Raw genomic sequence first — 26161 nt, forward strand, 5'->3', positions numbered from 1 at the left:
CTATGTAGACATGTAGATGCATGTGTGTGTATTGATATATGTGTCCTGTTCCTCCCTTTGGCAGACTGTAGGCTCATCAAGGTGCCAGGATAATTCTTACTTTGTATCCCCTAGTACAGAGTAGGCCTGGCACATCATGGGTACTTTATAAGTGTGGAGTCGGATTGAATGAAAAACCATCTGGTCTCTGTCCTCAAGGAACCTAGTGTGCAGGAGGGTGGGGAGCAGGCAGTCCAGGGTGAGAGAGTGTGGGAGTATGCCCACCAGGGAGGGTGCTCCAAGAAGCTGGGGTCCAGGCCAAAGGTGAGCAAATAAAGGAGTCCTGGGAGAACCTGAGAAGGGAGAGCTCCTTCCCTCTAGAGCAGGTGAGAAGAAAGACAAGCTGCCTTCCAGTCTGAGAGCAGACGGCCAGCTCCAGAGGAAAAGGGGTCCCCAGACTGCCATTCAGAGCCTCATGGCTGGCTGAGGAAGCCAGGAGGAGCGGAGAAGGCAGCCCCTTGGGGAGAGGAGCCTTAGGAAGCCAGGCTCGAAGCGGCCATCTCCTCCTTGCCAGCCCAGGGAGGCAGTCTGGTCTGGGCAGAGGGCAGTTGGCCTAGCTCCTAATAAGGGAATACTGTTTTCTTTGGTTTGGAACCAGAGGCCCCTAAATCAATAAGGCTGCCCCTCCTTCTTTGCACCGGTGTCATCTCACAAGTACATACTGTTTGCAGCAACACCCCTGGTTGTACTGCGCAAGCCAGTGAGATTGTTAACAGGTCCCACCACAGCCTCAGTCCTCCATCCTCCTCAGGGGGTCCCTGTAAATAGCAACATGTGTCAAGAGCCAGGTATCCAGTGTTGTGGATCTCAGCCCACCAATAATGCAGAGATTCAGCAGAGGGGAAGGAACTGGCCCAAGGTCTCATGGCCCAGCAATATGGTAGGAAACTGTGCCCTGCCCCAGCTGTCTCAGTGGTGGAGTCCCAGGCTTGATGTCACCATGGACAAGGCCCAGTCTGTTTCACTCTGTTATCTGGGGTGGCAAGAGGCACAACTTACCTTGGGGTCTCTGCTGGCTTGGGACGGTACTGACCTCTGACCTCCTGCAGAAAGCCCTTGCCGTCTTCATTCTGCCACGTCATTGGTATCCACCCGGGTGCCTTATCCCCTGTTGAGACCATAAGCTCCCCAAGGGAGTCGAAGTCTACAGAGCCCTGGAGCCTCATAGTATTCCGGGGGGGAAGGCTGCTTCCTCCGTCCCTTTAACAATGACTAGCGTTTGTAGGGCTCCAGGGCTGGCAAAGTTCTCATGTTACAATCTTTCCTGATGCTCGCAACAGCTCTGGGAGGCAGGTGCTACCTCCTCTATTTCACCCATAAGAAAACTACAGCCCAGAGAGGTTAAGGCACTTAGTAACGTCACATAGCTAGGATTTGAACCCAGGTCTCCCTGACTCCCCAGTCCAATGTTCTCTCCAGTGCCTTTCCCTGACAAAGCTGTGGCAAGGATGATTGAGGATGAAGCCTGTTAGTGAATGAGTAGCCATTCATCTTCTGTATTTAATTCCCAGTAGCCTAAGCAAGTTCTCAGGGTGCCTTGTAGGAAATAGCAGTGGACTGCTCTGTGTCATCTCCTGCTCACGGTTTTCTCCCCTGAAGCAGGCTTGGACAAAAGTGGTCAGTCTTCGTTCTAGTTGCCAACAGTGGTCCTGTTTCTGCGATCATTTGTGACATCGTTGCTTCCCAATTCCCAAGAGATAGAACATGGGACCTGGCTCTCTCCAGTAACCGATGCCCTGTTCTCCTTAATATCCCCACAGGTTTGACCTGAGCGATAAGGATTCCTTTTTTGACAGCAAAACTCGGAGCACCATAGTGAGTATGGCTAGCCTTCTTGTGTCCTCTACAGCTGAGGGGTTGCCCTTGGGAAGCCAATGTGAGTTTCCCTTCCAAGATCCTTGTCCAATGGGAGAATAGTATTCATGCCATCATCGTGAAGTGACAGATTCCAGAAGTTAGAACGTTGTGCTGGCCAAAAGTGGGGAAGAAGCCTTCCTTGTACGTGGTGGGAGAGAGGCAGGAAGTAGAATAATGTCTCTGGCCCTGAATTATCATAAATCAGAGAGAGAAAAGGGATAACTCTCTTGAAGCCCCCTGGGAATTCAGTCTGGGTTGCATTTTGTAAGCTCCAACCCATGTGTACCCCCTCAGCTTTGGAGTTAGATGGCCCCTGGACCTACCTATCATGGAATGTGGGTCTCAGAGAAGCCAGGGACCAGGCTTGGTGTGGACATTGTGCCCATCGGTCAAAACGAATGAATGCCTACGATCGGCCGGGGCCATCCTGCCCTGGTGGAGGGGCTTCTTCATGTTTATCTAGCAGCTGCCAGCTGGGAAGGCAGCCAGTCCTCATGCTGTGTGTGCCTCAGCTCAGGGCAAGCCTTTTATCTAAACAAGAAATTAAGGTTTCAGCCAAGTTGTTGTTCTCAGGCCTTCCCTGCAGAGCAAGTAAACAAGTCTGGAGTTTGAGTCTAGCTGGGGAAAAGGAGGAGGGGATCAGGTGGCCAGGAGTCCTGCTGTGGGTCTGCCCAACACTTCTGCAGTAGGTCCACTATACTTGGGGGGCAAGGGGCTTTTGCTAGCCTGGCTGCATTGTAGCTGAAGAATATGCAAGATTTTCTTAAGAGGGAGTTAAGAAGAGTCTCTCTTCTCTCAGTAAAGTGCTTTTCAAGACCTAAACTGCTGGTGGGCACAGTCCCATAGCCTGAGGACCTAGCCAGATTGGGAGCTAGCTCACAGAGGCAGAGATTCAGAGCTAGAAGGCACTTTCATATTTTCTAGCCCACCCACCTCATTTGACACACGAAAGTCCAGAGCACTTAAGGAGCTAGACCCCTTAAGGAAGAAGGGAGCAGAGGTTGGATTTGAACCCAGGTCTCCTAAAACCAATTTCAGGCCCCCTTCCAAGACACTATGTGCTGCTTCTGCCCCCATTGCTGCCTGGTCTGCTCCACCCTGGACCTAAACAAGAATCCTTAGAGCGTTCCCAACCAGTAACCAGCCTTTCTGTGCTGGTCTCAGAGTACTGGAATCCACTCCCACTTCCAGAGAGAGGATCTTCCCCTTGGGGCCAGCTCTCTTGGTGGGGGTGGGGGGTCCTTATTTAATCTAGCTGAACTTGTCTTTTCTGCCATCCACTGTTCTAGGTTCTGCTCTCTGGGACCAAACAGAACGAGGTCAATCCCATTGCTAGGTCCTAACCCTTCAAATGCTTCAGACACAGCTCTTTTCTGCCTGTATCTTTACAGCCTGCTCCGAGAGGGAGCTGTTGTTTTTAGTGGGAAAGTTTAAAATGCCCATCAGCAGGCTCCTAAAGACTCCTTCCTTCTTGTTTCTCTTGTTCAAAAAGTATTCCCTACCTGCCAATAATGAGTTGGGCCAGACCTGTGGTTTCCCCTGGGGAAGGACCTCCTGGTGGAGCAGATTGGCCCCTTCTCACCAACGTAGTCTTAGACAGGAGCCTGGGGCAGGGAGAGGTTAGGCTCCTTAGCCACTGGACCTTGGAGGCAGGACCTGAACCTAGCTCTTCTGACTCGGAGGCCAGCCCTGCAACCAGTACAGCACATTCACTGCCTCTGTCCCTATTGCTTTGAACTTGAAGAAAGCATCCCCATCACACTTCTGTTGAAGTTTAATCTAGTCTCCCTTTCCCCACAACCTCCCTCTGATGGTGGAAGCTCCTAGAGGGAAGGGGCTGTCCTTTTATTTGTATTCCTTCCCAACCTGCAAATGCCTTTGCACACAGTAAGTAGTTAATAAATGCTTGCTTCCTTTCTTCTTCTCTGTGCTAAGCTTTCTTATCTGTAACAGATAAGAATAGCACAAACAAACCTGGGTGGGGGGGTTGGGGATCTAATGAATTAATGTATGTAAAGTGCTTTGCAAACATAAGCTTTATTGGCTGTGAGGGAAGTGGATTGTAAGTCAGTCTAGGGTGAGTCCAAGTGAAAAGCTGAGAGTAAAACTGAGGTCATAAGCCTAGGGGGAATGAGGGAAAGATGGTGGGGCCCTTGGCCAGAACAAGGGAGTTTGGAATTGGGTCAGGGGAAGGGAGAAGGAAGGAAGAGTTCTGGTTTTGGCATACACTGCAGTTAAGATGCCCAATAGATGTCCAGTTTGCCATATCCAAAGGGCAACTGGCAGGGTCTAACTGTGCCTTAGCAGAGACTAGGGCTGGAAATAGAGATTTGGAAATTGCCTGCATAGAGATGGGCATTGAATCCATGGGACTTCTGAGATCACCCAGGGAAACGGGACAGAGGGAGAAGTAAAGGGGGCCCAGGAAAAAGTAGAGGGGGAAGCCCAAGTTTAGTGGTCATGACAGATGAAGATCTAGCAAAGGAGTGTAATTAACAAGCCAATGGTAAATAAAAGGTCTTGCTGCATGTAAGTTACCACAGATGTCTGAGGTTTTATGTATGCCCTGGATCAAGGGATGTCCTGATAAGTTTACAAGGGGGGCAGGGAGAGTGATGACCAGGCTTTGGGGGGGGGTCGGGGATTTGAGCCTTCACTTGACACTGTGTCCATTGATTCCTTCTTGGGAGGACTAAAGACACCCTGATGAAGTCTTTATGACTGGGATTCCTCCAAGATGAGCAAGATGATGTGGAGATTATGAGAGGATAAAGGTGGAAGGGGGAGGTCTTCATCTCAGCCCTTGCTTTCTGCCTCTTTCCTTCTGGTTTTGAGATCCTGAGAGTGAAGCAGAGATAGCAGTCCACACAGGTGTCACCATGAGCCATCCTCCTAATCTAAGGGGTTACCCCACTCCCAAAGACTCAATCAGGGCTCATCCTTGGTCCTCTCAAGGAGATGCCAATGAACATATCCATTGTGTAAGCACATACTCTTAGGACTTGCAAACGGAGCCTCACCTCCCAGGGAGCTCACCAACTTGATCAGGAGCCCTGTTAATTATACCCCCAACATTAGGAGTATAATGGCAAAATTAAGCAGGACATTTAAGGCTCTTTAGACATCCTGCACTAAGATCTCAAGATTCCTTACCTTCAAGGGATTTGTAAAATATTATCTAACTGCGTCACCCTGGGCATATGGCTTAATCCCATTGCCTAGCCAAAAAAAAAAAGTAGTGTTGCCTTCTTTATAAGAAGTTAAGACTTTATTTTATAAACGAGTTGGTTTGAAATAAGGAGAAAATAATTAGAGAGGGTAGAGATTAGACACCCTCCCCCCTCAACCCCCACAGTTCAACATAGCTCTGAAAAGACAGCAAGGTGTCTAACATCCCACAGGAAGTTTAACAGCACCCCTCCCCCAGATTCTGCCCCCTGCCACTTAGCTGGGCGCCACCAGACCAAGCATTCACTCTTGGTTCCCAGAGGAAAAACCTTGAAGAGTAACACAAGGCCGTGATTGATCCCCTACTTGATGGGAATAAAGGACAGAATCAGCTGTAGCCCCATCCCCTGCCCTGCAGGGTCTGTTTCTTTTTGTGACGTCTCCTACGACTCTGGGCATACACAAGCAGGCTTCCTGAGATTTCTCAGGAAAGCGGGTCTTCCCTGGGAAAGGGTTTCACCTCCATTGCTGGCATCATTTCAGAGTCAAGTGCAAAGCTTACCTCTAGGGTCATGGGATATGTGTCTGCTTGTACCCTGGAGTTGGTGGAAATTGGCATGTGGGGTCTTAGGGAAGTATTCTATTGATGTCGTACATTTTCTAAAAATGAACCACCACACCTCCCCTCCCCCCATCTGTCTCTCTTCACCACTCCCCCCTCCCCATCTTTGTCTCTGATGTAGGTCTATGAGATTTTGAAGAGGACGACATGCTCGAAGGCCAGCATGGGTAAGGAGGCGTGTGGAAGGGATGGAAATCCATTCAGCTCCGTTCCTTTTCCATCACATATATGTTTTCATGTTGGTCAGTCTGGGTCAGCTGGCCCAGGGCTTCCTTGGTACTGAGGATTTGTACTGATTTACAGAGGGAACCTTTAAGCTCTGTGGCAGGAGATCTCAATAACACTGACTATCACTGGAGGGGGCCAAGAGATCATTACTTTCTCAGGTGGAGTTAATAGCCATTGAGAGAAGGTAATAACAACATTATTAGTTGGTATCAGAGAACTCGTCATCAAGCATCTGCTTTGGGATAGGCACTGTGCTTGGTGTGGGGATTTCAAAGACAGAGAGGAAACCAAGGCCTGCCCTCCAGGAGCTTACACTCTACCTGGGCTCCCCAGGGGAGCCTTCTGACATGCTGAATTGGTCCAGAGTCAGGGCTCACCTTAGCCCCTCTAGTCTTAGTGGGGTTAGGACGTGGGCCCAGCGTGGCCACCCCCCTGGCTGCATGGGCAGGGATGGCTGGTGACCTGTTATGCCACAGAGAGCCAAAACGAACGGCTTGTGGCTCAGAGTGGAGTCTGGTGATAAGTGAAGTCAGTCTGTTCTCAGGGATGCTGATTCTAAACACAGCTGACTTCCCGTGGGGGTAGAAATTCCTCCCTAGGGAACCCAAGTTGGGTGGGAAGCAAGCTTAAGCCATCAGGGTTTCCCTCCTCCTTCCCTGGCAGCTGAAAACATACCCTGACAGGCCCGAGCTCCAGCCCCCTGTGAGACAGAGGGCATTGATGAGCAGGCTGCTGGGGCCACCTGAGCAGCAGAGATTCTTGGAGGGCCCACCCGGGAGGCTGATGAAGGCTTTAAGTCCAAGGACCGGGCAGAAAGGGAGGGGACACTAGAAGCCATTTGCTACATTTATTAAACACCTGCTGTGTGCCCACAATTCAAAACTGGTTCCTGCCCCCAGGAGCTTCCATTCTAACGGAGAGACAACACGCAAACAACCGCTGCAGACAGAATGAGGGGGAGTGGGGGAGGATCTGAGCTGAGCTGTGAAGGCAGCCAGGGAAGCTGGGGAGAGAACATGCCAGGACAAAGGCAGGGAGATCGGAGGTGGGGGTGCACTCCATACGGAGCAATCACACACTGCTAGGGAACTCAGGCCACCTCATCCTGCCCCCTCTTTTTCCAGGTGAGGAAACTGAGGCCCAGATTAGTGAAGTGACTTGCCCCATCCTGCTCCCCATCCCGCTCCCCAACTCTTGTGCTTCCTGGCCCCCACCAAGTACAGGGAATCTTCCCATAGCCCATATCCCTTCTCAGCCAAGGCACTGAATGGTGGGTACTGTGGTCCTCTGGCCCCTTCTTGGCCCAGAGGACCCTTCCTCAGTCTTTGTCCCACCCCTGGCCAGGGCAGGCATGCTCACACTGGTCAGGCCTCCTTCAGGTTTGGCTCTTGTAGACAACCAGGGAGCACAGTGGAAAGGCAGATGTGGAAAACTGGATGCCTCAGTTTCCTCATCTTTAAAATGGGAGCATTAATAGTGGCAACCTCTTAGGGTTGCTATAAGATGGTATCTGTAAAGTGCTTTGTAAACCTTAATGACAACTATTATTATTTTCCATCAGTCTCTGCTTCCATCTGGCCTGAATTCCATTTTATTGCAACAAGTATCTCCATGTGCAAGGCCCTGAAGATTCCACAATAGGAGTAGGACCCAGTGCCTGCCCTCTGCAGGCTTCAGGTCCAGGAGTGGCAGACAGTGGTTGAGGAAGGCTGACTGGACTAGGGGCCAAGGAGAGAGCCGTGGAGGAGGCAAAAAGGCAGAAGTGAATTCTTTCTGATGATTTACAGTGAATCCCTTCCTCTTCAGAGACAGAACACAGGATGACAGGGTTATTAGCGGGAGGGACCTTAGAGGTCCTCGTTTTACAGAGAGCAAGTGACTTACACAAGGTCACTCAGTTGGAAAAACAGTCTTGGAACATAGGTCCTAATTTTCTACTCCACCAGGGACTCTTTTTTTAGTTCTGGTCCAATCACTGAGATAACTTAGCCACCCCCCCAGAAAAGAGCCCCCTTCCATTTAGAAGAGGCCTCTACAAACTCCCTGGGACAAGGCCCTCGGGCAGGTTAACGACCTCGGCTCAAGGATTTTGGTCCAAGATCTTAGGATCAGAAGATCTTAGGTGTCTTCAAGGCCAAAAGTCCAGCCCTCTCCTTTTATAGATGAGGAAAAAAAATAGTCCTGGAGGTTGTCAGCTTCTGAGGTGGGCCAGTGTCCTCTCCACTTATAAGAAGCCAGTCCCTACAGGCCTGCCTGCCCATCCCTGGCTCCCAGGGCTAGCTGAGATGGCTTTGAGGAATAAGTCTGACCTTTGAAACATCCCCCTACCAGAAAGGCCCAGAAGTTTGGTGACCCCGGCATGGGTCCAAGCCCAGTCCCAAGGGGGATTGTTTTTCTTTTTAGACAATTGGGGTTAAGTGACTTTCCCAGGGTTCACACAGTGTGAAGTGTTTGGTCTGAGGCCAGATTTGAACTCAGGTCCTCCTGACTTCAGGGCCAGTGCTCTATCCACTGCACCACCTAGCTGCCCTTTAAGGGGGATTTTCCCTGAGCCTTCCTGAGTCCCCCACCCCCTACTCCCTGTCAGTCCCCTTCTTTTATTTCCAAATGCAACAGTGACTTGCCGGAGGCCCATTCACGTAACTAATAGACTGATGTGTAAACAGGGCAAGGAGAGGGAAGAAAGAAGGATACTGCCCTTTTAAATAAAAGGAGAAAATGTGGTCAATATGGTAAGTCCCATCTTCCCACTCCTGCCCAAGGCTGTGGGAAAACTCTCCCTCCTGCTTCTCAAATCAGTCTCCAACCTCATTTTAAATTGTATGTGTGTTTCTTCACACCATCAATTTCCCCTTCCATGTTTTCCTTGTGATTTGACCTTTTCTAACCCCTCCAATACATACTTTCAAATCTTCAGGCTTTCCCTCCCAAGCAGGTGGGGTAATAGGAGTAACTCGTTCTCAGTCCCTCCCAGACATAATGCTATCTATTTTTCCTCTGTAACTTTCTAATCCTGAAAATTGAGCATGTTTTAATCTTCTGCTTAGTAACAGCCGTGAGGGAGGCAGCCTCTCCGGGAAGATCAATACAGAGGAGTTTTCTGATTTCTGGGGAGCCAGACTTACTGATTTCTCTTGGTGGAAACTCTTTTGGTGGCTGAGATATTTCTGCTGATTTCAGGAGAACGTGGGATATGGGACTGGTCACTAATCCCTCACATGCCTCTCTTTTTAAGGAATCACCAGCCTCCTAGCCAATGGAGTATATACCGCAGCCTACCCCCTGCACGATGTAAGTGACCTGGCAACACACTTCATCCCTGTTTGAAGGGAAAAGGGAAATGCCTCATATCATGATTGCAGTTCTTTTTGTCAGTTTACAAGCATTGATCAAGTGCTGCTGTGTTCCGGGACCCATGATAGGTGCTGGGGATACAGAGACAAAACCCAAAAAGGGTCTCTGCCCTTACAAGCTCGTGCTTTATTCTGAACAGCAAATCCATTTACACTGATGAGTAAATCCGTGACAGTTTGAGGCAGGAGATACCCACCAGACCAAAGACGCTTCCCTGGGGAGAGGGAACCTGGGGTGGGGAACCTTGAAGGAAACTGAGGATTCTTGGGAGACGGCAGTGAAGAGTAAGGGTGCATCTGGCATGCTGAACAGCCTGAGCAAAGGCAGGGGAGATGGACTGCTGAGCTTATGGAGCAGGAAGGAGCCTATTTGACTGGGACATTAAGTAGAAGCGGAATGATGGGTAAATAAGTGCAGAAAGGTGGCCTTAGAGCCTAGTGATAAGAAGTTTTAGCTTCCAAGAAGGCAGGTCATATTTGATACCAGATGCAGCAGGGAGCTGTAAGGTTATTGAACAGAGGTGTGACATGTATTTTAGGGAGACGGTTTTGGCTACCACGGGGCAGGTGCTCATTGTCAGTCGACAGAAAAGAGCCCCGGCTTTGGACTCAGTTTTCAGGTTTGGGTTCTGGATCTACTACTTGCTCCCTGGGTCACCATGAAGGGCCCAGGGCCTCAGTTTCCCCAACTGTAAAAAGAAAGGGACTGGAAGCTAGGAGTCACCTAGCTGTCTCAGTGGTTCAGGTGAGATTTCCACTCTGATCACGGGGGGGGGGGGGGAGCATTACATGCATCGTGAAGACTGGCTCTGGCCTTTTGTGCCAGGTGACACTGGCTGACCAGAGCTGCTCTTGCTTCCCTGGCGAGGCCCTTGGCCTTCGGAGGGTCACGAGAGCAGTTCTCCAGCCCCACCTCACAGAAGCAGCTGAGGACCAGGCTGAGGGATGACATCTTTTCTCTGGGGCTGACCAATCGCCCAGCCTGGCTTCTCCAGAGCAAGAAGCTGGCTTCCTGGCCTCATGCCACGGATCTCTGTCGCCTGGGCAGATGGGAACCTGTCTGTATCTGGCTGCCCTCAGGCTAAAGAGAAGAACCACGCTGTTCTTACTGTCTCTAGAGAGACAGGGCTAAAGTTGAGGGATGTTAGACCAGACAGGGTATCAGGTCGGTCTGAGCAGTGTGGGAACCTGGTAATTTTCCAAGTGTGTTTATGGCAGAGTTTATGGCTTAAGACTGGCTAGTAACAGGGTAGTAGAAAGCAGGACACTGGGATTGTAGGCTGCAATTAATCACTGAAGCACTTCAGTGTGGCCTTAGGCAAGCCTTGATCTCCATTTGCTCATCTGTAAAATGGGAATTCTTAGATCCTAAATCATAGACTGTGGAGCTGGGAAGGGCTGTAAGGGTCATCCCGTTGAAACTTTTTATAGTTGGGGAAACTGAGGCCCTGGATCCCTCACAGTGACCCAGGAAGCATATAGCAGATCCAGAATCCAAAGCCAAGACCTAAGTCTGGAGCCAGGGCTCTTTCCAGTCAGTCAGTAAGCACTTATTAAGCCCCTACTGGGTGCCAGGAATACAAGGAGGAATGGAACAATCCACCTTTCTCTGAGCTCACATTCTCACCTACTCTGCTGCCTCAAGGATCTGTCTCTGCCTTTCTGTTTTAGGAAATTGGGGTTAGGTGACTTGCCCAGGGTCACACAGCTAGTAAGTGTCAAGTGTTTGGTCTGAGGCCGGATTTGAACTCAGGTCTTCCTGACTTCAGGGCCGGTGCTCTATCCACTGCACCACCTAGCTGCCACATGTCTCTGCCTTTTGAGACCAGCTGGGTAGAGTCCCTAAGCCGAGGGTGGGGGAACTATATGAGCATGTCCTTGAGGGCGTGAGAGAAAGTGCCTCTCCTGGCCAACCACAGGGTCATGTGACTTTTCTATGCCCTTTTCTTTTTTAAACAGGGTGACTTTGAAGGAGAAGATGTTGAGATGAATGACAGAAAAGTAAGTTAAGGCAGAGTATTTGCCTGGTTCATCCCGGCCAGCTGCCAGCATCAATTAAGCACCTATTCTCGTTCAGGACTTGGGGCTCAGCTTTGGGGCAACAAAGACAAAAATAGGCATGGTTCCTGCCCTCAAGGAGCTTCCGTTCTACGGGGGGTTGTGGGATACAACAAAGAAACAGCTGAGTATACACGTGAATGTTTAGAGACAGAGGAAGTACCAACAGCCTAGAGAATGGCGGCCTCCCGGGGGGGGGGGTTGGCTCTCGAGCTGAGACTGGAATGAAGCCGGGGGTTCTACGTCCTTCACTCGGTATGATGGCAAGAGCCCTGGACTTAGGTCAGAGGACCGGGGTTCAAATCCTGCCTCTGACCCTTCATAGCTTGGTGACCCTAGGTAAGTCACTCGATGTGTCTGGGTCCGTTTTCTCATAAATTAAGCTCGTAAATTAGGTGATACTTGCTGGCCCCAAAGGGCCCTTCCCCCCTAAATGAGTGACCTGAAAATCCGCCGAATCCCCGGTGGACTCCTTCACTGAATTGGCCCAGAGTCCAGGGTGTCTCTGCTCTGATCTAGTTGGCCTCCCACTACTCCTTCGGAGCCATCTTACTAGCCAATAAGTCAGTCGGCAACCATTTATTGAACACCCACTATGTTCTGGATGCGGGAGTCACAAAGATAAAAGCCAAATCAGGCCCAAGCTCAAGGAGCTGTCCATCAGTTGGGGTTGACAGTACGTGTTAGTGTATTCAGATGAAAACCCATACACAACCCATATGTGGGAAATAGTGAGGGAAGGTGGAGGCTTCAGGAAAGGCTTCCTATAGAAGGGGAGAATCTTGAAGGAAACAGGATTGTTAGAGGCAGAGGGGAGAAACGTGGTGCATTCCAGGGATGGAGGGGCAGCCAGGACAAAGGCACAGAGGTGGGAAAATCAAAGTGGTATGTGTGAGGAACAAAGAGAGACAGTCGTTAGACTAAGCTGGAGAATAAGTGAAGCAGAATAACAAATAATGAAACTGGCAGGGGCCAACCTGGGAAGGGCTTTCCACAAGCCAAGCAGGGCCTTTATGCTTGATTCTGGAGGGGTCCAGGAGCCACTGGAGGGTATTAAGGGGAGGGTGGAGGGGATAACATGGTCACAGCCACTTTAGGAAAAGTCACCTTGGTTGAGTGGAATGTCCGTTGGACAGGAGAGATGCTGAAGGCAGGGAGGCCAACCCAGAGCCAGCTCTGTGGTGATTTCCAGGGTCACCTTCCATTACCATGCCTCCCGGCCCCTCCCAGCAGATGGCCTTGCTTCCTCCCAGCGTGCCATCACAGAATTGTAGAGATCATCAGGGGCCAGCCCATCCATTTGAAGGGAAGACAGGGTCCCTCACATCCCCACAGCCCAGCATTGCCAGGCCGCCATCCCACACACCAGACTCTGGGAGTGGCTTCTGAGTGATCTTCTCCATCAGATCCATCTTTGTTAAGTAAGCCAAGGCTTAGTCTTGCACACTTTCCTCTGTAAGAAATGTGAATCTCCCGTTCAGTGACACAGTGCACAGCATTCAGTGTCAGGGATCAGTGGCCTTCCAAGTGCCCAGCCAAGAATGGGCTCTTGGCCTGAGCAGGGAATCAGCTGAGGGTCCAACACTACCCTTGATATGGCTCAGGAGACTTGTAGAAACTGACATTTGGAAGCAGGGGACGGGGACTTGGCAAACACTGAGGCCCCTTCAGTTCCATCCACCCAACTCATGATTGAATTGCAAAAGCCCATCTACACCCATGTGCCAATCTCTCCTCTTTTTGAAATTTCTTGTAATGAATCCATTCACCTGGTGGAGAATGAAGCTCTTGTTTCCTCCAGGGCCAGCTCTGGGCAGTACTTAGGCATCACAAAAAGTGTTTTGTGGCCACTTGTGAGGAGGTTCCTTCTCTTAGGACTGCAACCAGCGATAGCCCTGCTGGAAAGAAAGTGGAGCCCAAACAGCCCTGGTCTCTCATGAATTCAGTGCATCTTTACTGGATGGCCCAGTGGCTAAGCATTTGGGAACGTTGAATGGAGGGCAGACAGAACGACCATCATGGGTCGTACTGAAATGTGTGAGGTTGAAATCCCTTGAATACATTTCAGTTTGTCCTTGGTTCATCCAGACTGAGGCCCTTGTCCCAGCACACACCTGAATCCTGGTAGGTTTCTGTAGCCTGCAACATCCCTCATCTGGTGGCCAGCCTTCTAAGGATGAAGAGAATAGTACAAAAGCTTGGAAAGCCTTTCTCCCCCCCCTCCCCCGCCCCCACCCCACCCAGGCCAGAGTCTTCTCCTTCCTACAGAGCCCTTCCCTGAAAGGCGAGTGTCCCATTCCACAGGGTCAGAGGGGTGACAGTAGTTAGCCTCGCTTGTGTGTGTGTGTGTGTGTGTGTGTGTGTGCGCGTGGACGTTTTTCCTAAGGGCTATAAATAATCCTGCCAGCTCTCCCAAGAGAAATGTAGCCATGTTCTTTTTGCCCTGAAGGATGTACCAATGTGGCTGTCCCCCTACCAACAAGCTTTTTCTGCTGTTTCTCATGGAGAGCGTGGGTGCACTCAAGGGACTGAAGTATAGGAAAACCACAATTTCCAATGAAAAGCCCATTTTTTTTCCACCCAGGGCTGGTGGGTGCAGTCCTGAGCTGCAGTTTCATGGGTAGGAGAAGTCCCAGTGCATAAGTTCATCCACTGATGCCCACTGGCCACTTGTCTGTGCTCAGACAAGTTAAAATACAGCTGTTCTGGGTCAGGAGCAGCACAAGAACCTGGGTCTTCCTGAGGCCATAGCCAGCCTCGAGAAACTGCACCCGCCGACTTTGCACTGTCCCATAGCCACCTAGAAATGATCCAAGATGCTAACTCTAGCCCTCCAGGTACGCCTCCTACCGTTGGTGCCTTCCGTGCCTGGCTGCCTTGTCTTTCCAAGTACACAAGAAAAGCTGGTAATGTGATTTCCTCTCCTTCCTAACCCCTTTTGTTTTCCAGATTCTGTGTGAGGAGTGGGCCACCTATGGGGCCTTCTACAAGTACCAGCCAATCCACCTGATCAGGTGAGGTCGACTTGGCCTTGAGTGGGCCCTGCCTCTCCAGCCAGAGGTCATGGGAAAATGGGCTAGGGTCACTGGTAGTCATCAGATCCACCTCCCAGTGAGAGACATGTATTTCAGATCTGCCTTGTACCTAGAGCTACATTCCACCTTGGAATCTGTTGGAACTTGAAAGAGATTGTGGCTTATAGCAACCAACCCATCTTCTTCTCAGAATTTGGTGGTTTTTCTTAGGCTGTGCAATCTAGCCTGAGGTGACTTAAGACTGACCTAGAGACTGTTAAGTCTTTATTCAAGATAGACAATGGACTTCAAAGGAAAACCTCACTTACTGTAAAGAATTCCTCCCCTTCCTGTTTCTTGATGCCCTTCTTCTTTTCCAGGCCTGCCAGCTCTTAGCATCTCACCTAGCTCTCTATGAGGGAGGTGACACATGCATGGAGGACAGCAGGACAGAGTCACCTCTTACACAGCAGAGAAGGAGGGCTGGGGAACTCTCTTATCTTGTTCTTCTAAACAAGATTCTTCTCAGGAGAATGAAAAAGGGAGGATTGGGACAGCCAGCTCAGGAAGCCAGAAGCCTGTTTGTGTATCAGCAAGACTCAAGAAAATGGGAGAGGAGAGGGAGAGGAGAAGGGATAGGGAGGAAAAGGAGAGAGGGAGGAAAAGGAAGGGAGAAGGAGAGAGGGAGGAAACATTTCCAAGAAAGACTCATGCCATGCTCTGCACCCCATTCTCCACCATTGAAACGGCAGCCCAGCATTAGAAGATGAATGGGGCATGGGGGCACTTCTCACAACCGACTTGGGGCATTAGCTCTTTCTCTGAGCCCTTTTCCCCCTCGTTGGTTCCAGGAAGTATTTTGGAGAGAAGGTCGGCCTGTACTTCGCCTGGCTGGGCGTGTACACTCAAATGCTCATCCCCGCCTCCATGGTTGGTGTCGTTGTGTTCCTCTATGGGTGTCTCACCGTTGATGGAAACATACCCAGGTAGGCCAAAGACAATAATCACCTTGAAAGTGTGTAATTCAATCACAGGTCCTGAGACGATCCCTAGAACTCAATCTTAGAGTCTGAGCACCCAGCTTCAACCCCTGGGCTGTACCACTTATGACCTCTGTCCTGGGGGCAAGTCCTCTCCCTAGACCAGAATTTCCTCACCTCTGAATGAGATTGGACTCAGCCACCTCCTAAGACCTCATGATCCTATGGTTCCAGGGGTCAGTGCTTCATCCCCAAATTCCCAAGTGTCATTCCATCCCTCATGAGGAAAAAAAAAGAGACTGGTCCAAGGAAGCATACCAAGCAGCTCAATATCTGCATTGAGAGGATGAAAGTTATTCCTGGGCACGAGGCCTTCATGATAAATTTTACCGTCAATCGGGAGACAGATCAAAGATGTGACCTATTTTCATCTTTGTATAGTTCTTTTTAAAAGAATTTAGGCACCAGGTGCTCTGAGAGTGACTGCCTCCCTGTGAAGTTTGGGGGCAGGCCAGGGAGAATCCCAAAGTCTTCATTCCTCCCTGCATCCAGCACACCTCTGCTTCCCTCCCCTACCCCCTGGCCTATCAGCCCAGTCATTGGGGGAACTTTACAGAAACCATGTGTCTGAGCACAGGTTAGGTGTCAAGGTCAGGGTTAGTGTTGGGTATCTCCTTTCAAAGGCAAAGCTCTCACGTGTCCTGGGAGGTGCACCAAGACCTATGAGGCTGCTCAAGGCACCGGGGAAGGTGATTTGGCCAGGTCTGAAGTTATCCAAGTGCAAGTATTTAGTTTGAGACCATGGAATCCAAGCCCTTTGTTTTACACACAGGGAAACCAAAGCAGGAAGGGGGAGGGCGTTGGGATGTGAGGGGCAGAGCTAGGAGTTCAGGCTCCCAAGCCAGGGGTCTGCACCCTACTGTGTGCTTCCTGCTTCAGGAGTCTCTGACCTACTGTATGCTGCCTGCTTCCATGCAAGGTTGGCAAGGCTTGAGCATCTTCCTTCTAGCAGCCACCTCAGTAGTGGTGTTGTTCTTGGAAATCAGTATCCCCTTGCTCCCCTATGGCTCCCATCACCATTCAAACCTGGCCACCACTGCCCGATAGGTGCATTGTGCTTCATGCTAATGGAAGCTCCCTAGAGATCAGGGACTGCCCTTCATACTGAGCACGTTGCTTGGCATGTAGTAAGTGGCTTAGCATTCCCCTTTCTGACCTCCTGGCATCATTTTCATCCTTTTGAAATTATTTTCTACATTTGCAAAAACTAGATTAAATTAAATTTTAAAATGTCCTTTTAGTGATAGCTAGCTTCTACTTGGCCCCAGAGGGCATAGCCAGGGGCCAAGGGATGGATGTTATAAAAATCAGCCTGATATTAGTGAAGAACCTCCTACAAATGAAAGAGAGCCATCCCAGTGTGGGCCAGGCTGCCTCAGGAGGTGATGAGCTCCCTGTCACTGAAGGGCTGCAAGCTGAGGCAGGGGGCCCCCTCAATAGCTGTGTTGTTGGGGAATTCTGGATCAGCTACAGTTTGGACAAGGCTGTCTGGTGTCCCCAACTCAGCCGCTCTTTGGTTCTATGGAGCAGTTTTGTGGCCATTTAGAGACCCTGACTTAACAAGCGTGACCTTGGTCTACTCCCTCGGCCTCAGTTTGTTCACCTACCGAATGGGTCAGCTGGGCCAGGTGAGCCCATAAGGAGGGAGAGGAGCAAGCCTCATTGAGCACCTGCTGTTCACCAGGCACCGCACTGTGACAAGCACTTAACAAGCGGTCCCTCGTGTGCGCCTCAGCCTGGGAGCAGTGGGGGGAGGGACTGAGTGCTGAGCCCTGTGGCCTCACTGGTGGGGGAGCCCAGACACCACTGCCCTTTCTTTGGGAGGTGCCAGGCCACTGAAGAGGTGTCCCTTCCTTCGGATCACGCAGCTGCTCTATGTTAGAAGTCGGACCTGAGCCCCGGGCCGTGGTGCCTCCCTGAGTCCAATCAGAGTCACTTGTGGCTGGCACTGGGGTGATCAGAAAGGGCTTCCTGGGGGAGGGCTCCCAGGAGCTGAGCCTTCAGAGAAGCAGAGGATTCCCAGAGGCAGAGCTGAGGAGCCATGGGCACAGCAAGCCAGCCCATTGGGCTGGAACCTGAAAACGCCCCAATGGGTGTAAAGGCCATGCACTAAACTGGGGCAGGTCTGCAGAGCCAGTATGGGAAAGGCTTTCAGTGTCAAACCCAGGAGGCTGGAGGTAGAGCTGCCCTTTGATGAGCGGTCCGGCTCTCACCCGGTAGCCTAGGAATTCCGTGGTTTCTCTTCTCCAGTGGAGGTTGGCAAAAGTCAGCTTGGCTCGGGCTCGTTTTCTGAATAATGTGTGAAGTTCCTGACATCTGCCAACTCTACCTGCCCCCCCCCTCCCTTGTCCTGGGCCAGGAGTGACTCTGGGATGGGGAGAAGGGTGAGGGCACAAGGGAGGGGGCCCCAGGGTTTAAGGGGGGGGCAGTTCATCCCTGTCCAAGAAGCTGAGTTTTTCTGCCTGTGGTCTGTTTGGCCAAGAAACTAAAGCAAAGTCTCTTGGAGTTAAAGAAAGCTGAGCATGGATGGCGAGATGGGCCTGGCCACCGGAGATGCTAGGCCAGTGTTTTCTTTCTACATCACCTCAGTTGTAGAATAAAAGAGATCCTTTCTGCAGAGCTCATTAAAGCTGAAACTCAGAACAAAACCTCGTGGAGGAAAAGAAACAAGGAAGGAAAAGGAGAAGCCAAGATACACAGAGTCTAGGGGCAGGTGGGGCGACCTCATGAGGCCGTGGGCTTCAGCCACCAGGCACTCTCCAGGCAGCGGCTGCTTCTGCTCATGCGTTTAGGTGATCAGAAGCACAGCTGACTATTATGCTGCACTCATAAGTTGTGCAGAGTATTTTGTGCGCGCTAGCTCATGTGAGCCACATAATAAACAACCCTGTGAGGGTTGACAGCTGAGGACACTGAGGCTCAGAGGTTAAGTGACTTTCCCAGGGTCACCTAGCTCCTAAGGGTCTGAGGCAGGACTACAGTGCAGGCCTTTACTCCAAGTGTGGTGGGTAATCCAGCTGAGACTTTCAAGTACCTTGGAGAGAAGAAAACAGGCCAATATGCCCATCCCCCAGGACCCCCTTCCCCAGTGCTTTATGGCAAAGATGACAGGAATGATGTCAGACACGAAGGCCAGAGATGCGCTCTACCCCCACCCCTCCCCAAATGACCAGTGGAAAGAGGGAGGAAGTTCAAGATTGCTCTGAGGGCTGGAGCAGTCATCGGGTATTTCATGATGGGCAGACCGCCCGTTCCAGAGGGAGCTGGCTAACATGTGACCTTGGGCACAGCCTCAGTTTCCTCACCTGTAAAATGGAAAAGAGAATACCACCTGCCTCACAAAGTTGTTATGAGAACCAAACGAGAGTCTGTTAAGTGTCTCACCAACCTTGGAGCTCCACAGAAATGTCACCAATTGATAATAATGACAATTAACAGTAAAGGCAGATAGCTATTAGCTGTGGTGGGGCAGAGGTCCAGCCAGAGTCAGGAAGCCCTGATGCCCATTGGTGGGCGATTCTTCACGTGCCAGTCCTTAGTAAATCCTCGGCCTCTTGTGGCCCCTCCTAACCATCTGCACCGACAGGGAGATGTTCCCTAAAGGGATGACATGCAGGTTTGCCCCACCCCCACTGAAGCTAGTGCATGGTCCATGGATTGTCCTCCGTGGTTTCCTGGAGTTTCCTTGCACTCGTCCTTACCTGTCCTCAGCATCACAGGCGACAAGTGGAGTGTTTGCAGCCAGACCATTTTGTTGGGAGGGGTTCAGAAGAGGGCCAAGGTGAGAGTAAAGGGGGGAGGGGGCCATGTCTGGTGAGGCTAGCTCTTGGCTAGCAGTGTGAAGGGTAGGCTTCCTTCTGGTCCTGCTCCCCATCCTCCCCTCCCATCTCCAGCTGATACTGATTCTGGTGCCTCGCCCCATCATGGAAGGGGAGGGTAGAGAAAGAAGGCTCTGAGAGCTAGAGAGTCCCCCACCCAGACACCCAGGCAAGAAGCCCTGCCCTGTTCCACTGTGCTGGATGATACTCCTCATGTCTCCTTCCCATCTTTCTCCAGCATGGAGATGTGTGACCAGCGTAACAACATCACCATGTGCCCCCTGTGTGACCAGACATGCAGCTACTGGAAACTGAGTTCAGCCTGTGCCACTGCACGAGCTAGCCACTTCTTTGACAACCCGGCCACAGTCTTCTTCTCTGTCTTCATGGCTCTGTGGGGTAAGTAGGTCCTGGGCCCAGCCTTGATTTGGGTCCTTGGAGGAGCCCCAGGGTAAGCATCCTACGTTGGTTTGCCTTGGCCCCTTCAGAGGGGGCCACAGTATTTCATCTTGTTTCTCTCCTCCTGAAATGGCCCACATGAGGCCTTTGCCTCTGATGACAATGAAGGAGACCAGCAGGGGCTTACTGACATGCCTAGGAGGGGCTTACATATGGTTCAGAGGGAAATTGCTAGGTTTGTAGTCAAAAGACCTAGGTTCTAATCCCAGCTCAGTCCCACACTATCTGTGTGACCTTGGGTGAATCCCTTTAGTGTCTTCCTGGGCCTCAGTTTCCTCATCTGTCAAATGAGAGGTTGGGCCAAATGACCTGGGTAGTCCCTCTGTTCTAAGTCTATGGTCCTGTGAACTACACTGAAAGCACAGCCTGCTTGGAAACTCTAGGGCTGGGGAGTGAGTCACATCCCCCACTTAAGGGTCCCTGGGCCCCTGATCAATGCCCCCTCCCCAGCCTCTGTTCTGCACAGAGGGGACCATGGTGCCACCTCTCATCTTCAGCACCTTGGGCACAGGGGAGGGGAGGGAGCCCCCAAGGCCTGATCTCTGTGGCCCCACAGCAGCAGTCACTGTCTTCAGGTGGACAGGAGGACTGCTGCTACAGTGCTCAGGAGCTACTAAAGCAAGCTCTCAGGGCTGGCCTGGTCCTGGGAAATCTCCTGGCTGTTTGTGTAGCTAAGGCCGCTGAGGCCCAGAGATGGGAAGGTATGGTGGCACTTCCACGTCATCCTATGGAATGCCCTCACTCCGGGACAGTGAATCGTGCCTGCTTGTGCCAGAAATCCCACACAGCTCAAGTCTCCACTTATTCAGAGTGTTGAATGATATTAAAATACGTGCACTTGCTATGTGCTGGGGATGCTAAGCTTTGGGGATATACAGAAAAGCTAAAAGGTTCCCTCAGGGAGTTCACAGTCTAAAGGGGGAGACTGCATATAAATAATGGTGTGCATACAAAACACACACAGTGTAAAGTGAGGCGATCTCATGGGGGGGGCTGGGAAAGGCTTCCTGGAATAGGCAGCGGCAGTGAAGTTGAGTCTTGAAGGAGACCAGAAGGTTTTGAAAAGTCATAAAAGCGAAATAGGACTTTATATCTGATTCTAGAGATAATAGGAACCCACTGAAGGTCACTGAGGTGATTGTGTGTGTGTGTGTGTGTGTGTGTGTGTGTGTGTGTGTGTGTGAGACATGGTTAGACCTGTGATTTGTGAAGATCACTGGGAACTGCATGGACTGGAGCAGAGAGAGATGGGCAGACCCACCCGGCCACTATCGTACTGGCCGCCATTGTGATAATCCAGGCATGAGGTGATGAGGGCCTGTGTGAATGGAGAGAAGGGCTATCTGTGAAAGATGTTGCAAAGGTAGAAACCATAGGATCTAGCACCAGACTGGACATGTAAAACCAGTGTGAGAGAGAAGTTGGAGGTGAGCCAGCCTGGTGACTTAGGAAGATGATGGGGCCCTCCACAAGAATACACAGCTTTGGAAGAGAGAAGGGCTGGCTGCAGCAGGGAGGGAGGGGCCGGCTGGGAAGAGCTAAGGAGTTCCGTTTTAGACTTGTTGAGTTCAAGGTGCATCCGATTTCCCATATCCAAGAAGTAGTCAGTGATGTGTGACTCCAGGTCAGATGGGTCAAGGCTAGACATGGATATTGACATCATAGAGACTGACATCCTTGGGGCTGATGAGATCACCAAGTGTAATAATATGGAGGGAAAAGAGACATGGGCCTTGATAGAAACTTGGGGGCCATCCACGGTTAATAAGCATCACCTAGATGAAGAAGCAGCAGAGGAGGCTGAGGGGGGTCACACAGGGAAGAGGAAAACCAGGAGACAACCTCATGACCCAAATCAGAAGAGGGTCAAGCATGTTGGGAACAGAAGGTGATCTCCAGTGTGGAAGGCTGCAGAGAGGAGGCTTGAGAAAGGGGCACGGAGAGATCATGGGAACTTTGGAGACGGCAATGTTGGTTAGTGATTGCAGAGGTCAGGGGGCTATTTGATCATAGAAGTAATAGAGAGGAGTGAGAAAAGAGGAGGATGTGCACTGGCTTTCTCACAGAGTTTAGGAGGGCAATGAGCCCCACAGGATGCTAGTCGGTGGGCTTGCTTGGACCAAATGAGGGTTTTGTAAGAACAGAGGAAATGAAGGCAGCAGAGAAGGAGATAGTTGGCTGGGAAATTGAAGATTTGTTGGAGAATAGAGTTGATAGAGGAAGCAATCTACCAGAGAAGATGGAAAGGGATGAGAGCCCTTGTGCGTGTCGAGGAGTTTGCCTTGGGAAGGAGAAGAGCTACATCCTCCTGTGAGACAGAGGTGAAGGAAGGGATAGTGAAGGGAGATGTCTGAGTGATGTGAGAAGAGGAGAAAGGAAGACGAGTGTCCTTGCATTCATTCCTTCACCAAACCCCTCCACTTTGTAGAGTAACAGAGCCGAAGACCAGCTGAGAATACAGCTCAGCTCCTTCCAAAGCCCAAAGGTTCATTGTCACCCTAGAGCTGATGTCCAAGAACAACATAAACAGCAACCAATGGGAAACTCTTGGGCTTTCCTGGAGGTGCTCTTCCGAGGAGCCAGCTGGCTAGGAGGAGAAAGGCCCAAATGCAGAGGTGCTCCCCTAGACCACTCCCAGCCATGCACCTAGGCCCCTGTTTCCCTTTCCTATCACCCCTTGTATGAGTTATAGGCCTCCTAGTCCTTGTCTGGCCTCTGCCCCTACTAAGCTCTAATCTTCAGCCCTCATCTGCATGAGGGGAGCCTCCACAAATGCCTGTTGAGTGAGTGAGGGAGTGAGTGAATAAACAAAGGAATGGATGGGAATTATCCCTCAGAGCTCTCTCTACCCAGATGTGCTGGAGCCTCAGGCCTTTGCCCTTTGTGAATTTGAAAGGAATAGCTGACTGTGTGTGGGGGTTGGTGGAAGGCTGGCATCACCTTCCTTTGATAGATCAGAGCGATGGGGGCAGCCCGGATGGTGAACTTCCTGGAGACAATGGCACATGAGGACCAGTTGAAGGAACTGGGAGCGTTTAGGCCAGGAAAGGGGCTGGGGAGACAGGAGAGCTATCTTTAGATCTTTGAAGGACATCCTGTGGGTAGGGTCTAGGGTTCTTCTGTTTAGCCCCAGAGGGTAGAACTAGGAACCCTGGGGCAGACTGCAGAGGCAGATTGAGGCTTGGGATGGGCAGGCCTTCTCTAACAATGAGGGCTCTCCCAAAGTGGAAGAGGCTGCCTTGGGACGGGGGTCTGCTCCCCATCGAGGCTTTGTGGGCTCACTCTTAAGGACAAATGGAATCGAGAATGTGCCCCTGTTTTCATTGTGCCCCTCCTCCTTGACTGATGGAATTGTCCTCTAAAGATGCAGCTGGCCACTCCACCAGGATAAAAATGGCACCACTTTTTATAAAATTCAAAATGATAGAAGTTTCTAGTCACAAAAAAGCCTCAGGGTTTTTGACTTTCCCTGTCTTCTCTAGCTCCTGGTACTACTTCATAAGTGACTGGTCCCCAGGGAGGAGAGGAAACAAACACCAAGCTCAGGCATGAAAGGCTTCATCCAGGCTCTGGAAACCTCAGGCTGAAGCCACCTGGCTACCCAAGGGCTGCAGACTTAAACACTGCAGAAAGGCCACCCCCAGGTGGAGAGCCCTTAGAAGCTAGGCTGCAGCCCAGTCACTGGTAGCTTTCTGAAAGTGTATTTGCACCTCCATGTTCCTGGGTCTGTGGCATGCCATCGAGAAGCCTGCTGAGCACATCTGTGAAGATTCAGGGTCGAATGAGGCCCTGGGGGCTTGGCTTTCTACAGGGACTGCTTCATTTTGAAGCAAGCTGTTCCTGGCCATCCTCTGAGAACAGCAGGATCTCTGAGGCAGGCAGATTAAAAACCTAGGGTTGTTTGTTGCAAAGTGAGCACACAAAGACACTCTCCCAGGGCCCCCCAGATTACCCACACATCAGCTCCTGCAGAGGTTCTCCTACCATAGACAAGCACAGACAGGCAGGGGTCAAGAGGTACCTAAGTACCTACTCTGTGCCAGGCTTTGTGCTAGCTTCTGCCATAGCCCTTGCCCTCAAGGAGTTCACATTCTATTGGGGAAAACAACATGTGCATATATGATGATATACAAAGTAGATACAGGCTGGTTTCATTTGACTACTTCATTTTTCACAGAAGGAGACTCAAGACTAGAAAGAATTTGTTTGAGCTCAGACAGTTAATGAGTGGCCCAGCCAGAGACAAGATCCTAAATTCCTTTCTCCCAGCTTGTCCCCTCCTTCTCTTTTGCCTCTTTTCCTTGGTGGCCACTTGCTGTAAGCTTGGAGTTAGGAGGCTTAAGGTGGCGTCTCAGCTCTTACATTTAGACCCTTAGACATATCACTTGATTTCTTGAAGTCTCGGTTCCTCTTTTGTAAAACAGAAGTGTTAATCCTTGAATGGCCTGCTTCAGAGTCTCTATGAGGGAATTGTTTGTGAATCAATTAATCAAATCTTCAAAATGCCATAGAAATTGGAGGCTTCATTATCGGCATTCTTCAGAAGCCTGCAGTGGGATTGTCAGCATAGACTTGCCTCAGGGATGATTTGGACAGAATTCACCAGATTTGTGTAATTAACTAGTCTTCATGGCATCCTCCTTGAGTACGTGTCCTTGAGGTCTCATTATGGTATAGGGGGCACAACCCCACATTGAGTACCACCTCTGGAAGGTGCAGCTGGAAAGTCTGCAGCTACTGTCCATGATAGACTGTGTCTGCCATCTAAAGGGCTCACCCAGCTAGAAACTGAAGGACTCATCTCCAGTCAAGTTAAGGAGTTGAATTTTTGCACCATATCGACTTTCAAAAAAATCTCCATTAAATGATACAAAGGGATATTAGTTAGTATGAGTGGAGAGACTGCCCATGTTGACCAAATCACAAGTGGCCTGTAGAAAATTTGGGTGCAAAGTGGGTGGACACAACCCCAGTCATGTCAGATCTAAACTACCACATCCTGTGTTTAAGGCCCTATATCTGTTGTTGCCCTTTTTTCTTCTTAACTAAATTATTGGCTCAGAGTCTCCTCTTCAGACTCTAGCTAACTGCAAGTGAAGTAAGGAAGAGTGGGAGGAAAAGAAATATTTTAACAGGATTTAATGGAAAGAAAAACAAACTCAGTTATAACTGTAAATGTGAATGGATAGAACTTGCCAATAAAATAGAGGACAGTGGTTGAATCGATAAAAAAGCAAAACCTAACCATTAATTACTTATAAGAAACACACTTAAAACATAAAGATTTATAGAGTTAACATGAAGAGTGGGAAGTGTTATGAATAACATACAGTGACATTATTTCCTTATCTATGGAGCATTTAAGCACAATGTAATTTATCTTCTTGAACGGATATGTTTCAGAAACAATGTCTCTGAAATGTATCTATTTTTAATGTTTCCTTGTCTGAGATCAAGTAACTTGACTTCTAACTACTGATCAATTTGCTGAGGGCTGAGACTTAAGCTCCCTTAGAACATAAAGCAGTTACCGGACTGCTAATTAGATGTCTTTCATTTCACCTCAGCTTTACCCTGTCCAAACTCCCAGTACATTTCTGCAGGTAAAATGTGAGGCTTTGGCCAATCCTCTTGCTGCTGGCCATCCTCTTTGACGCAGAGACTTCCGCTGCCATGTGCCAGGTACAGTCATTTTTTTTTGAGGCATTTGGGGTTAAGTGACTTGCCCAGAGTCACACAGCTAGTGAGTGTTATGTGTCTGAGGCCGGATCTGAACTCAGGTCCTCCTGACTCCAGGGCTGGTGCTCTATCCACTGTGCCACCTAGCTGCTCACAGTCATTTAGAAACCAGAACTGCCAGACCTCTCCAAGGTAACCTCTAAGCCTATGTACAACCAACCTGATGTTGCCTACTCAGAAAAAGAAACACAAAATATAAAAGGCCTCCAGGGATCCAGGCATAAGCTTCACTTGTGGAATTCATACTTTCCAGGGTATCAGCATCAGGGTCAGGGCAAAGGGCACTGCCCATCCCACCCCACATCCTTCATTAGGTCTGGAGACAGCATGACTCTCCTTACCATGGAGAAGAGTCCAGGCAAAGGGGACCAAGAGGAGCCAAAAGCTGTCTCTTCTTTTAGCTGACATAATCCCCATACCCCTGCTGTTGTCTCCGGAAAGGGAAAAGGACTGAGGGACTGCTCAGGGCTTGCTGTATTGTGCTGAACTGCCCAGTCCTCCCAGCATGGTGCCACCACCTGGACCGAAGCAGGTACCAGGAAGGGCAGCTTCCAGTGTGCTCCATGGGCTGGCACACCCTGCATCTGTTCAGAATCCTTCTCCTTCTTCAAGGCCAACCTGAAATGCCACTTCCTCCATGAAGCCTTCCATACTCTTCCTATCTATAAACACTCTCCTCAAATTGTTTTAGGAAACTTCTCCTGCTTTTCCCCTTTGTCCTGACCCCTTCAGTCTTGGGGTTCTACAGTCTGTAGCTCTACCACAT

At 50.3% G+C, this 26161-nt stretch overlaps 1 protein-coding gene across 6 annotated transcripts in view; it reads left to right on the forward strand.

Annotated features, from left to right (window-relative positions):
- ANO1 (anoctamin 1) overlaps positions 1 to 26161 on the forward strand; it is a 186609-nt gene that overhangs the window by 118299 nt on the left and 42149 nt on the right. For 4 of the 6 annotated variants that reach the window (XM_020970769.2, XM_020970771.2, XM_020970770.2 and 1 more), the window contains exons 6-13: positions 1800 to 1854; positions 5808 to 5853; positions 8581 to 8646; positions 9150 to 9205; positions 11227 to 11268; positions 14275 to 14339; positions 15191 to 15325; positions 19436 to 19596. In XM_020970769.2, the coding sequence (XP_020826428.1) occupies positions 1800 to 1854; positions 5808 to 5853; positions 8581 to 8646; positions 9150 to 9205; positions 11227 to 11268; positions 14275 to 14339; positions 15191 to 15325; positions 19436 to 19596 (626 nt within the window). The remainder of the gene's footprint in view (positions 1 to 1799; positions 1855 to 5807; positions 5854 to 8580; positions 8647 to 9149; positions 9206 to 11226; positions 11269 to 14274; positions 14340 to 15190; positions 15326 to 19435; positions 19597 to 26161) is intronic. The other 2 variants (XM_020970772.2, XM_020970773.2) reach the window with 1 other exon arrangement.

This window comes from Phascolarctos cinereus, unplaced genomic scaffold, assembly GCF_003287225.1.
Source record: "Phascolarctos cinereus isolate Bilbo 61053 unplaced genomic scaffold, phaCin_HiC Scaffold_9;HRSCAF=440, whole genome shotgun sequence".
Taxonomy (NCBI): Eukaryota; Metazoa; Chordata; class Mammalia; order Diprotodontia; family Phascolarctidae; genus Phascolarctos; species Phascolarctos cinereus.